This window comes from Filicampus tigris, chromosome 18, assembly GCF_054856515.1.
Source record: "Filicampus tigris isolate MCC_2025a chromosome 18, RoL_Ftig_1.0, whole genome shotgun sequence".
Taxonomy (NCBI): domain Eukaryota; kingdom Metazoa; phylum Chordata; class Actinopteri; order Syngnathiformes; family Syngnathidae; genus Filicampus; species Filicampus tigris.
In genome coordinates this window covers 14,498,782-14,513,069 of record NC_141234.1, presented here as the reverse complement: position 1 = coordinate 14,513,069, position 14,288 = coordinate 14,498,782, and the positions used below count along the sequence as shown (strand labels likewise).

At 46.6% G+C, this 14,288-nt stretch overlaps 1 protein-coding gene and 1 long non-coding RNA gene across 3 annotated transcripts in view; one reads left to right on the top strand and one right to left on the bottom strand.

The window, feature by feature from the left end:
- Positions 1-232: 232 nt before the first annotated feature.
- On the top strand, positions 233-7,979 carry LOC147132665 (uncharacterized). Of its 2 annotated transcripts, none has more exons than XR_015082007.1 (5): positions 233-527; positions 5,747-5,807; positions 5,903-5,956; positions 6,592-6,703; positions 6,797-7,979. It is a non-coding gene; the product is annotated as an uncharacterized LOC147132665 (long non-coding RNA). The 2 variants fall into 2 exon arrangements; XR_015082008.1 differs by lacking the exon at positions 233-527 and adding an exon at positions 570-917.
- A 3,160-nt stretch (positions 7,980-11,139) lies between these two features.
- LOC147132664 (uncharacterized) overlaps positions 11,140-14,288 on the bottom strand; it is a 48,281-nt gene continuing 45,132 nt past the window's right edge. Inside the window, exon 2 of the mRNA XM_086013930.1 lies at positions 11,140-13,096. Coding sequence (XP_085870056.1) covers positions 12,042-13,096 — 1,055 coding nt within the window. The 3' untranslated portion in view covers positions 11,140-12,041. The remainder of the gene's footprint in view (positions 13,097-14,288) is intronic.

Below are 14,288 nucleotides of genomic sequence, written 5' to 3'. Positions count from 1 at the left end.
ATTACATGGAGCAACATGGTCTAATTATAAGTAGGCCCAATACATCATGTTGTGGTTGCAGCACAGCGTAGCAATTTAATAACGTTATCGTTAATGTGACAATGGAATATGAATCACAACATAGTTTTACTCGGTGGTGACATAAATGTTAAGACATTTTATATAAGCAGTAAGAACCTGTGTTTGTATTGTAATATCAGTTCCTTGTTTTGTGCATGTGCTGGCTGGGCCTATGGGTAGTGAGTGACGTCATAGCGAGGGGACAAGGAGTTTAGGAGGGAAGTTGAGGGGGAGAGCGTGTGGATGATTGAGCGCATGGGCGTGAGTTGTGGCCACCAGCAGCTCTTGTGTGAATGTGTACTGTTCTCCGTTACGATCTGTGATTAAAAACGACGATCAGACTGCATCCGCGACTGTGTGCATCTTTGACCACTTCGAGGGGCATTACATTGGTGTCAGAAGTTTCGGATTCACTCGTCGCACGCTCGGCTTTGAGGATGTTCGGCGATCCCCTTATTCGACGAAAGGTGAAAGAAGAAGCCGTGCCGTGCGTGATTGATATGCCTGAGTCAAGTTGCACCGAGTGCGGCCGGCATAACGCTGCTGTTCCGCGCCAAGATGAGCGTGAGCCCGCAAAAACGGGGTTACGCTATGACGGAGCGACAGCTGCCGCCGCGGACGTGAATGTGAACGTGCATGGCGGTGCTCTGGACCTCGCGTGGCCCGCTATGAAGGCACTTAAATTCTCCGGAAAGGGAAGTTGGGAGGCTTATAGAGCACAGTTCGAGTTGGTGGCTGATGCCGCGCATTGGCCGAAGAAGACGAAAGCGGTGCAGTTGGCGCTTTCGCTGACGGAGGATGCCACATCCTGTCTGCTGCTGCTGAGCCCCGAAGAGAGACTCGATTACAGCGCGCTGGTGGGTGCTTTGCAGAGGCGCTTTGGGGAGTTTAATTTGAGAGACTCCCTGCGCTGTGAGTTCAAGCACCGTGATCGACATCCGGGGGAGCCGCTCCGTTATCTCGCGCATGAGATCGAGAGCCTGGGTCGGCGCGCGTATGCTGGAATGCCAAATGAGATACAAAATGAACTGATACGTGATCAGTTCATCCAAGCCCTCAGACCAGATGAGCTGCGGCTGCATGTCCAGCTTGCTCACCCAGCAGCCCTGGGAGACGCGCTTGCTCTCGCCACGGAGAGGGAGATTGCAGCCAAGGGGGCGCTGCAGACACCAAACTGTCCCGTTTCGGCAACGTCGTTCCCGGAAGGGGAGGAGCGCAGACCGGCATGGGTGGAGGAGCTGGTGTGTGCCATTAATACTCGCTCAGCACAGCATGAGGATGGAAGTGGCCGGCGTGCACGCCCTGTTGTCTGCTGGGGGTGTGGACAGCCAGGTCACCTTCTGCGGCGCTGCCCAAAGATGCTAAATCAGCAGGGAAACGAAAAAGGGTCCGTGTAGCCCGGATGACGCGGACCCCTCCAGTTGTTAACCGGGAGGTGCAACCTGCATGTGCTGGCGCTATGAACAGGGACCCTCATGTCCAGGATGAGACCGTTGTAACGGTGGGATGGACAGACGTGGGGGACCCAGTCATGTTCGCGTGCAGATTGGGGACACTTCTTGTACAGCCTTGGTGGACACTGGGTCCTCAGCCACGATTGTGAGGCCTGACGTCGTTCCAGTGGGAACCGTCTTAGAATCGACCTTTACAAAACTGAGGACAGTGACCGGTGAAACGGCCCCCATGAGAGGCAGAGGGACATTTGTGTTTGTTTTGGGGGGTTTGTCGACAACTCACTCAGCTTGGGTGGCGGACGTGAGTGACCCATGTATTCTGGGTCGGGACTTTTTGAAAGCTGCAAAAGTTGTGGTGGATTTGGGAGCTGGGGTGCTCAACCTGCCGAATGGTCAGCGTGTGGGGCTAGTTCCGGCGTCTCAACGGGGTACTTCGGGGGTAATCATCAACACTGCTGACCCTGCAGCAGACAAGCTGCAGGTGGGGATGATGCTACCCAGCCCGACCAAGGTAGCTGCAGCACCAGCTCCTAGGCAGTCGACGGTAGATCGGGTAGAGTTCGCTCACCCCACCTGGACTTGTTCCCAGTTGGGGCTACCGGAGTCGACCTCACAGCGACCGACAGTAGATCGGGTAGAGTTCGCTCGCCCCGTGACGGACGACCCTTGGGGGGGGGCAGTGTCGGCCAGCCCAGCCATGCCAGGGAATGTAACCCCGGGTCGCCTAGCAGAGAACCGGGCAGAGGCGATACGGTTCATCTGGGAAAAGAACTGTGATGGCTTGGATGTCGAGCAGCGGGAGCAGCTGTGGCAGGTGCTGTGGGACTTTGAGAGCATTTTTGCCCTCAGTGAGAATGAGGTGGGCCTCACTCACTTGGTTGAGCACCACATCGACACCGGGGACGCGCGACCAGTTAAGGTGCGGCCCCGACGCCTGCCTTTGGCCCAGCAGGAGGCTGCGGATCAGGAGGTCCGTGCTATGCTCGAGGCGGGAATTATAGAGCCTTCCGACAGCCCGTGGGCGTCTGGCGTGGTCATGGTTCCCAGAAAGAAAAGTACCAGACCGCGGTTCTGTGTGGACTACAGGCCGCTCAATAAAGTGACAAGAAAGGACTGCTACCCGCTCCCGCGGATAGATGAGACGTTGGATCTGGTCTCTGGGTCTGCGTGGTTCTCATCGCTCGACCTGCGCAGTGGCTACTGGCAGGTCCCCCTCACCGCCGAGTCCAGACCTAAGACAGCGTTCTGCACCCCCAGAGGACACTGGCAGTTTAAAGTAATGAGTTTTGGACTCTGCAATGCACCAGGAACGTTCGAGCGCTTGATGGACACAGTGCTCTCGAACATTCCGCGGCAAGAATGCTTGGTGTATTTGGACGATGTCCTCGTCCACGGTGAGTCCTTCCAGACTGCGTTGGAGTCTCTAAGGCTGGTGCTGGGTAGAATTGCTGCGGCTGGACTGAAACTGCACCCTGAAAAGTGCCACTTTATGCGGCGAGAGGTGGAGTTCCTGGGTCACCGAGTGAATGGAGACGGCATCAGCACACTGGAGGAGAAGGTCAGCGCCATCAAAGACTGGCCAGCCCCAAAAGATCAGAAGCAGCTTAAGAGTTTTTTGGGGCTTTCCTCATATTACAGACGGTTCGTGAGAGGATTTTCTTGCATCGGGGCGCCCTTGTTCCGGCTTCTTCAGGGCAACCAACCCTTTTTGTGGACGCAGGACTGTCAGGAGGCATTTTCCAGCCTGAAAAATGCCCTCATCAATGCTCCTGTTCTCACTCCACCTGATCCAGCCTTGTCTTTTGTGCTGGATACGGACGCTAGCAATGTCGGCATGGGGGCGGTGTTGTCACAGGTGGGGCCGGAAGGTGAACGAGTGGTGGCCTACTTCAGCCGCATCTTCAATAAGAGTGAACGACGATACTGTGTCACCAGACGTGAACTGCTGGCAGTTGTTTTGGCTGCGCGTCATTTCAAGTACTACCTATGTGGCGTTCCGTTCACCATCAGGACGGATCATGCTGCGCTGCAGTGGTTGATGTCGTTCAGGGAACCAGAAGGCCAAGTGGCACGGTGGCTGGAGGAGCTGCAGGCGTTCCACTTTACTGTGGTACATCGGGCTGGAGCTCAGCACGTCAATGCTGATGCCCTTTCCCGGCGTCCATGTGCTGTTGGCGGCTGCGGCTACTGCGACCGGCGGGATGCCAGGGAGTTGGAGCTGTGTGGGGAGGCGACTGCCGCTGGACCATCGTGCTGCATCCTGGAGGCTGTGGACATTGCAGAGTGGGCTGTCAAGCAGGAAGAGGATCGTGATCTCAACCCTGTGCGACAGTGGGTCCTGAGTGGCAGGAGGCCACCCTGGGAAGGAGTGATGGGACTCTCTGTTGGCGCCAAGGGCCTTTGGAGCAAGTTTGCTCTCTTACGCATGAAGGATGGCGTGCTGCAGCGTGCGTGGAAGGACCCAGCGACCGGAGAGGAGAGGTGGCAGGTGGTGGTGCCCAGAGCTCTTAGAGAGTCGGTACTGAGAGCATGCCACGGGGGCACGGGTACCGGACACTTTGGCAGCACAAAGACACTCAGACGGCTTCGACAAGGGTTTTACTGGGGCCAGCATCGACGGGACGTGGAGGACTTTTGCCGGCGGTGTGACGAGTGCGCGGCCTACAAGGGCCCTCAAGACCAATCGCATGCACCGCTTCAGCAACAGAGAGTTGGGGCGCCCATGGAGCGGGTTGCTGTGGACATTATGGGTCCTTTTCCCGTGACGGACAGAGGGAACAGTTACGTGCTGTGTGCGATGGACTATTTCACAAAGTGGCCCGAGGCATACGCACTGCCAGATCAGGAGGCAGAGACGGTGGCGGATGCACTGTTGGAGGGCATGTTCTGCCGGTTTGGGACTGCAGATATACTCCACAGTGATCAAGGAAGAAATTTTGAGTCCAAGGTTTTTGCTGCCCTTTGTGAACGCTTGAACATGCAGAAGACGCGAACCACCCCTTTGCATCCGCAGAGTGATGGTTTAGTTGAACGTTTTAACCGCACCATGCAGCAGCAGCTTGCCATCCTCACCTCCGAGCGCCAACGTGATTGGGACCAGCATATTCCAATGGTGTTGATGGCGTATCGTTCGGCTGTCCAAAGTTCCACAAGCTGTACTCCTGCTCTGCTGATGCTTGGCCGGGAGATCCGGACACCAGCGGAGATGGCGTTTGGCAGACCACCAGGTAGCCCCGAGGATCGGCCGGGGTTGGAATATGCCCGGAGACTGCAGGATCGTTTGGAGGCAGCGCATGTCTTCGCCCGGGACCAGCTAGAGAAAGCTGGTGCACGGCAGAAGCGGAACTACGACGTACGCAGCAAGGGGCGGAACTTCCAGGTCGACGAGCTGGTTTGGGTGTATACACCAAAAAGAAAGAAGGGACGGTGCCCTAAGTTAGACAGTCATTGGGACGGGCCGTGTAGGGTCCTTGAGCGGGTGGGGGAGGTAGTGTATCGAGTGGCAGTTCCCCCCAGGGGCCGGAGGGTTGCCCTACATCGGGACAGGTTGGCTCCGTACCGGGGCAGTGGTGTTCCGATATTTGAGGCCGGGTCTGTTTCACCTGCCATTTCAGGACGAGTGGTGGATTCAGGTTCCCCAGATCCCACTCATGTTGTCCCTGTTCCTCCGGTTGGAGACAGAAATGGCACGGGTCCAGGCCGACCCAAGAGACAGAGGCGTAGGCCGCAGCGCCTAGAGGATTTTTTGTTGTTGACCCCCTCGGGGGCGAGGGTTTCATAAAGGGGAGGGCAGTGTAATATCTGTTCCTTGTTTTGTGCATGTGCTGGCTGGGCCTATGGGTAGTGAGTGACGTCATAGCGAGGGGACAAGGAGTTTAGGAGGGAAGTTGAGGGGGAGAGCGTGTGGATGATTGAGCGCATGGGCGTGAGTTGTGGCCACCAGCAGCTCTTGTGTGAATGTGTACTGTTCTCCGTTACGATCTGTGATTAAAAACGACGATCAGACTGCATCCGCGACTGTGTGCATCTTTGACCACTTCGAGGGGCATTACAGTATTTATGTTGGTATATTTTGGGGTTTAATTATTCAACTTTACAGTTGGGTACAGATGACCGACAGTCTCGTTCCTCAGATATGCCCAAACTCTTTTAAGTTTTAACTATTGTTCATGGACAGTTTTATTTGTCTGACTTTTTTTTTTTTCACCCTTTCTTTTTTATATTTGTACCAGGACTGCCGCCCAGCACATTTTCCCAGGACCATGGGTAGAGATGTCAGACATGGATATAAAAGTAAAAACTATTCAAATATTTCCAATAATAATGTATGTCTTCATGTGGGCTGTTGCAGTGTCATTAAGTTTCTATTTTTACACTTACACTTACAGGGGCTTCCTGGACAATATCTAGGCAGCAATGACTGTGGACTCTTCATGATAATGGTGAGTGAAAGCTTGTCTGTAAGGCACAGGTGTCAAAGGCCAGTCCTTGAGGGCCAGGATCCTTCATCTTTTAGATGTTGCCCTCCTACAACACACCTGATTGAAATGACCAGCACATCAGCAAGCTATGCAAGAGCAATTTGATTTGGTGCACGAGTCCTTCTCTCAGACCTTTTTCTTTTCATTCACCTTTCTGATGTGTATGCAAAATAAAATTTTTATGTCATCAGAATAAAATAACAATTGATATTTAATCTCTTAAATCATACTTGTTCAAACCCAAATCCACAACAAAAAACACCAAAGTACAAGACATGCTCATCGAAAAATGGTTTGCTTCCTCCTCCTAATCAGTGACACCTGTCACCTCAGGAAACCCCAAATTTAACTTGTCTAGCCACCACCCCCAATTCATGTCATGTTAAACAATCAAACACTGCTCCTTAGTGGTTGGAGGAATAACAAAATATATACAAAGCAAAACTGGGGGCTCCTACACCATACTCGCGGAGGTGGTGGTGCAAAATATTGATTCAAATTTTGGAGATTGAAGGGTAGTGGTGTCTTCAACTTGGAAGATATTTTAAAACTATGGTGCAGCAGTTTTGTAATTGTTTAGATTTTTATCTTTGCAGTTATGGTCGCAGATTTGCCCATTTTACGAATGAAAGTAAACTGATGGCCAGCGGCTCATTGGACCCCATTTTCCGCATCTCAAGAAAAAGGGCTTTTGATGAGATTACCATGGTAAGGAAGTATCCTTGCTAGAAGAGGATAACAGTGATGATCTTGTTGATGATGAAGACCAGCTAGTTTATAACTAATTCTGTATGTTCACAGCTACCGGAGGAGATTATACGTAAAATCTTCATCCGTGTTGTCCTCAAGATGGTGAATGTGCTATTCTCAACCTGGCCATTGTCAAGGAGGAGTCATTCCGCAAGGAAGCACACTTTCACTGGCTAGACCAGGGGTCTGCAACCTGTGTGTGTGTGTGTGTGTTTGTGTGTGTGTGTGGGGGGGTGTGTGTGTGTGTGGGTGTGGGTGTGTGTGTGTGCGTGCGTGCGTGTGCGTGCATGTGCGTGTGTGTGTGCGCGCGCGTGCATGCATATATATATCACTGTTGTTGTTTTTTTGGTCATTAGGTGTCGTGAATTGGGTGCATATTCGCTCAAATTCAGGGAGGTGTAAAGAATCCCCTACCGCTATAAGGAAATGAAAGAACTGTTGAGGCCACCCACAGAAACTTAATGCTCATTTCTTTTGTACCCCGTGTGCTCTTTTGTCATTCGAAGCCTTTTTCTGTGCCGTCCTTTTTATTTACCAAATTATGTTCTTTGCAGTATTTATCTGGTATTAAGCCACCATAAAAAGTAAAAAAAAAAAAACTGCGTGTTTTCAATATTTTATGAACAAAACTGTTATTTTTTGCAACAAGTTTTTCCCCGGTTATTTTTACCTAGTTCCTTGGCAATTAAGGGTCAACCATTCCCCAAACGTCCTATAGTTATATAATTTTCCAAACCTTTTCTGAACTGTAGTCACCTTTAATTTGATCATTTATTTTTATATACAAAACTGATTACAAAAGGTATTTTCATTCTCATTTTGTTCACAAAACTAGGCTGTCTTTTTGTGTTGTATTTTATTGTCAAGTTCTTCTATCAACATTTTTTTTATACCTATGAAGCTTTTATTGAATGTACATGCTTTTGTCACTTCAGATATCCACTAAAAAATAATCACATTTATTCAGAACCAGATAGGATGAAGCAATCATCACTGCAGCCTCTGCCAGGATTGTAGTCACGTGTAAAGCCCATGAGTTCTCCACTCTTTCCTTGTACCCTGAAGCCTTTGTTCTCTTTGTATATTTGATTACACTGTATACACGTGGTAAGGTTGTAGGGCACCAATATCAAAGTCAAGGCCCGCGGGCCACATCCGGCCCGCGAGAAGGTTTTCTACGGCCCCTGGGATGATATTGCTTTATTATTAGATCCGGCCCGCAGCTGGCGGTGTGTGTAGCAGAAGTGATCGGGTCCTTCGCGCCTGCTGATCACGTCACCCTGTAAAATATACTGTAGCGTCTTCCAAGAACACAGACGTAGTTTAATTATCACATTTTATTAGTCCAACCGGCTACTGTGGGCCGCAGCCGACGCCAATACAGTATGACAACCGTTCAGTCATGCTCTCCTCTTCGTTCTCCGCTACTGTCGCTCGCATGCCCTCCCATCAAGCGAGCCGCACGATGCATTCATTAACCTCGTAAACAACACAACTTGGCAAGACACAAATTCCACCACAACACAGATAACCCAATTCGTTACACTATTTCTGTAATATATTTATTTGCATCTATGTTTACCACCTCCTGGCTGTTGTTATAACGAACATTACCGCTACTTTTGCGAAGATCGTCCTTCGGTCGTCTACATGTCGACTCAAGACTTCACGTCACTTTTCGTGGCTTTCAGAATCGGATTGTGGTGAAAAGTTATCCGGAGTAAAACACGCTTTATTAAGAAATACTTTATGTTAGAAATCTCACGTTGTTTTATTATTAGTAATTGTTGACACTTGATAAATTCATTGAGTTTTGATGTAGTGCTGAGATGTCCCACACTGTGAGCAGGCATTGAACGCTCCTCGAGCGCTAAGCGTTGACAGCGACAGACGTGGTTTCTTTTCTTTCTCCTCCTTCGACACAGCCAGCTAGTAGTTTGTTCGTGCCAGCAAACTCAGTAGTTGCAGATTTCCCGTGTTTCACCACGTTTGTTGTGTGTAAATGTTAAAAGCTGAGTTTAATAAGTCAGGTTCGTGTCAGGTAACTGCTGTACATCCATCCATTACCGATACCACCTAGATATGTTCTCGTGAGTGATGTCACGTTGATGAACACTAGTTATTTCGGCTAGTATTCTTACTATTCTAGTGATGAAACGTGTGAATGTTTATTGTATGTATTGTTTGGCTGTTTAATTGCTTAATACAGTGAATTGTAATGTTTAGGCATATTGTTAACTAATGGATATTCATTGGACGATGTTGCTAGGTTATTGTTTGTGTTGTTGCAGACCACAGTAAATAGACGTGTCAAGTGGAATACGGGCCTGTGTTCTCTGACAGGAGTATCCACATCTATACCTTGCCACGTAAATAGAATCAGCTAGAGACATCATACCAATCATATGATCCTCTCAGTTTTACTTCACATTATGTACAGTTCATACAATCTTGCAGCCCGAGTCAACCATAAAATTGTTTCCAGTTTGGCAGGAGAAACGTAAACGTTCCGCTGATTTCTTGGGTCATAAGCGAAAGTGACGTACGAGCTTCCTCGCAAAAGTAGTAGTAATGTACTTTATTTTATTTTTTATTCAGTAACTCCAAACATAAAAACACAACAGCCAGGGGGGTGACAAAAACAGAGGCAAAGAAATATATTACAGAAATATAAAGCGTGACATCATCAGCAGGCGCGAAGGACCCGATCCAATCTGGACATTTTACAAAATTTCAAATGAACATTCTATCAGTCCGGCCCTCGGCTTGTCGCAATTTTTTTTATTTGGCCCTCCATCCATTTGACTTTGACACCCGTGGGGTGTCAGTAATGAGTAAGTAACACAACACCTCCCACTGATGTGTCATTAGTCTCATTTGCATAATTTACCAAGAACTATTTCATTTTGTGGGGACGCAAACAACCTGGTCCACAGGAACCTTTGTTACCAGTCATTTATATTACCAGGAACAAAAAGTTCCTGGGCTTGTTGGTGGAGAAGGGGCTAATGCCACTATTGGACCCAACCCGTATAAAAAAGGTGGTGTTGGAAAGTTCAGCAGGTCACTCACTTGGGATTTAAGCTCAATTATTAGTTCACAAACAACAACCATTTTCCAATACGTGTTTGTTTAATCTTTCAAGAAAGCATCCAATGTATATCAAGACTCACACAAGTTGATTGAATTTGCTCGTCTATTTTTTTCCATCTCTGAAATGCAGGAATCAGACAAGGTCAAGTGAGAAAAGGGCGCTGTCTAAGATGCAACAATCACATATATAGTGTTGTCCTGTCAGATAAGTTTAATAAAAAATGTTGGTTCTGATCTTCTCCATCTATGGTTTATTACTTCAAGGACCAGTGGTCTCACTTATCAACGCTTCGTACATACATAACGGGGCCTGAAAGATGCATACGCAACTTCCTGCGCGAAGTATGTGACCTATCAAAAAAAAAAAACATGACAGAAAAAAATTGCGCAAGTGTACAGCGGCCGGACTTATCAAAGCTGTGTGTGCACAAAACAGGCGTGAAAGATGAGTACGCAATGTGATGCGTTAAGTACGGGACCCTCGGCCTCCCCCTCTGGTAATGGTATGGCGCAGCAGCAGGAGGGTGGGGCGGTGGACGTGAAGTCTCGTAAAAGTGGACCTCTCAAATCGTTAGCCGTCAAAAATCAGTGAATGATGTGATGTAGGATGGAGTCATCGTTAAAAATGTATTTGAAAGTTCATGCTCATATTTCCTTTGAAGTGGAATAAAACAATGGACGATATTTGCTTGTTTGGTTTAATTGAATATGTCATTTAATATAATGCAAACTAGAATCATATGTTCAATTTCCTAAACTTTTCCAGGATGACTGGACAAATCCTGATTTCACAATCACTGTCCAGTGAGAAATTATCACATAAAATAAAAAAAGATAAAAAGCCTTTGACTAACAAAAAGAATGAATGCATGTAAACAAAAAAATGATCCTGTAGAACACACATCCCTAAAACAACATTTATCAAGCAAACAATTTAGAAGATACAAGAACAATAAAAAAGGAGGGTGGGTTACACCAAGGGCGTTACCAGAAAGGGGCGTGGGGCAGGCTAGGCTATGCCCACCCACGGACACGCTCTGCCCACCCAAAGAAAACTGGATGTAGTTCAAATGAATGGGATATAAAAAAATCAAATCAACTTTTATTTGTTTAGCCCAAATCACAACAACATCTCAATTAAAGAGAAAACAAAACATGTTTTAAGGTGCAGTAGCCCTACGCTGGATTTCGACCTACTTGAGCACTGTAGCACTTTTTTACCCCCCCCCCCCCTCCCTCCAGGTAAGACTAATGCCCACCCACACCTGGCATCCTGGTAACGCCACTGGGTTACACTGAATAGCTTCAACAAACCTACAAAGTCAATATAAACAGCCTATTTCATTGATAAAAATAAAGACGCCGTTTGATTATTGTACTGAATGCAGAATTGTATGTACACTTTCCCACCTTCCAATCCAAAGTCAAAGTTTCTTCACAGTCCATGTAATCAATTAAGAAGTTACTTCATACGGAAATCACAAAAACATTGTACATGGCGCATACATTGCTTAAAAACGGACCAACAGTGGTAATTGGTGAAAAAAAAAGGATTTTAGTAGATGACAGAAATGAGGATAAAATAAAAGATGTTACATTGAAAACAATGCAGATTTTGTCAATAATTATCATGTTAAATACTTTAGCTGTTAAACATTAACATTTTTATTTAAGACTTCTTGACACCAGCGCACTTGTGTCTCTTGACAGAAACCTTCCGTGAGAAGTGTTGGCCACAATCTGAGCAGGCAAAAGGTTTCTCACCAGTGTGGGTTCTGGTGTGACTTATTAAGTTTCCCTTTTGAGAGAACATTTGGCCACAAACTGAACAGGCAAAAGGTTTCTCACCAGTGTGGATTCTGGTGTGACCTATGACGTGTCCCTTCTGAGAGAATGTTTGGCCACAAACTGAACATGCAAAAGGTTTCTCACCAGTGTGCGCTCTGGTGTGTACTTTTAAGCTTAACTTATTAGAGAACATTTGTCCACAATGTGAACATGGAAAAGGTTTCTCACCAGTGTGTGTTCTGGTGTGTATTTTTAGGTTTAACTTATTAGAGAACATTTGTCCACAATGTTAACATGCAAAAGGTTTCTCACCAGTGTGGGTTCTGGTGTGACCTATTAAGTGTTCCTTCTGAGAGAATCTCTGGCCACAAACTGAACAGGCAAAAGGTTTCTCACCAGTGTGTGTTCTCGTGTGTCAATTTAAGTTTAATTTATGAGAGAACATTTGTCCACAATGTGAACATGCAAAAGGTTTCTCACCAGTGTGTGTTCTGGTGTGACGAACTAAGCCTCCCTTCTGAGTGAACATTTTGCCACACACTGAGCATGTAAAAGGTTTCTCACCAGTGTGTGTTCTTGTGTGTCTTTTTAAGGTTAACTTATGAGAGAACATCTGTCCACAATGTGAACATGCAAAAGGTTTCTCACCAGTGTGTGTTCTGGTGTGTCTTTTTAAGCTTAACTCATCAGAGAACATTTGTCCACAATGTGAACATGCAAAAGGTTTCTCATCAGTGTGCATTCTGGTGTGACGAACTAAGCTTCCCTTCTGAGAGAATCTTTGGCCACAATCTGAACAGGCAAAAGGTTTCTTACCAGTGTGTGTTCTGGTGTGACTAATTAAGTTTCCCTTTTGAGAGAATCTTTGGCCACAAACTGAACAGGCAAAATGTTTCTCACCAGTGTGGGTTCTAGTGTGAATTACTAAGCCTCCCTTCTGAGAGAATATTTTGCCACAAACTAAGCAGGAAAAAGGTTTCTCTTCAGAGTGCATTCTCATGCGTTTTAAACGTCTCTTGAAAGCATATGTTTCCCCACACTTAGAACATTTCCAGGATTTGTTGTCTTTGTTACATGTCATACCACCTTCACATTCTTCATCTTCATCATCATCATCACCATTTGATGACGTCTCATCACTATCAGATCGTGGAGGTCGGAGGCCGTCTCCTTGTGATGCTCCCCTGTGGTCATCATCACCTTCTGTTGTCACGTGTTGACATGAGCTGCTGCTTGGAGGCTCCGCCCCTCTGCTCACCTCACTTTGACCTTCATTTTTACTCTTCAAAGATACACGAGTCAACGGCAACTTGCAGATATCCTGGTCCTCCTCGTCTTTGATGTAGGGGGGCTCTTTTCCCTCCTCCTGTTTAACATAAGGGGACTGCTGCTCCTCTTCCTCTTTGAAGTGGGGGAACTCTTCGTCCTCCTCGTCCTCTTCAATATGAGGATAAACATATTCACTGATGTCTGCAAGACACAAAAAGACAAATGTACATGGCATTATAGTTCATATTTATAATGAAGGTTATTATGAGAGCCAGATAAGTTAAGATTACTACGTACTGTTCTGCATTAGCAAATTCACTTACTGATGCTTTTTTGTGCACCTTTTCGAGCGGTGACCCCGTCAAAAGCGGCACTGGCCTCGTATACATATGAGCCACTTAAGATGATGACTGCAGCTATGACGGTGTCATGACTAACCTCACTAACATTTAAGCACTGCAAAAGCAAAAGTTAATATGAAAACTTCAAAGAATACGTCACCCAATGATCCATTTTGTGACCCATCAAGGCACAAATGCCTTGTAAATAATACATGAACATCAAAGCCTTTGTAGGCTTTTATTTTGAAACCCTTGCAGGCAGGGCTGCCCTCACCTACTTTTAAAGCCCCGGGGCTAACCATTAAATATTCGTTTATTTATTTAAACGTCACTAGTAGGAAATGTGCACAAAGGTGTATAGAGCCATTCGTGTGACTTCTCCTGTAATGCAGTATTGAGCAGGTTATGATCATTTTCATGGCCAGATATGCAGCTGGATACCCTCTTTGCTTTTTGGACACAATTAGCCAATTCTGATTTTCAGAGCATTTTTTTGAAATCATGAGATTAATGACTGCATTTATTGTTTATATAAGCATCATGTATACATGGCAATGTAGGCAACGTATTTTACGGACTATAAGTCGCTCCGGAGTACAAATCGCACCAGCCATAAGATGCATAATAAACGGGAAAAAACATATATAAGTCACACTGGAGTATAAGTCCCATTTTGGGAGGAAATTGTGTGCTTAGTACACATAATTTCCACCGAGCTACGATGGTAACATTTAGCTAACATTCACACACATAGCATACAAGAAAGTTACTGTAAGATAACTTTAAACTCACCAAAATGGTTGTAGATCGATTAAATAAGTCTTTTATTTATCCCCGACCATGTAGAATGATTCCATGTCTCCAAAAGTATTTATGTATTCGGTCGTAATTATGTCTTCGTCTCCTCTGTGCTCGGCTTCTTACGTGTGTGGCTGCATGATGCAATACCCCAGCCAGAGGCAGGCAACTGTATGTTTGTGGTTCATTCCTGTTCAACCATCGTCTGTAAGTAACTTAGACAATTGTGCGTAATGAGCATGCAACATTTATAT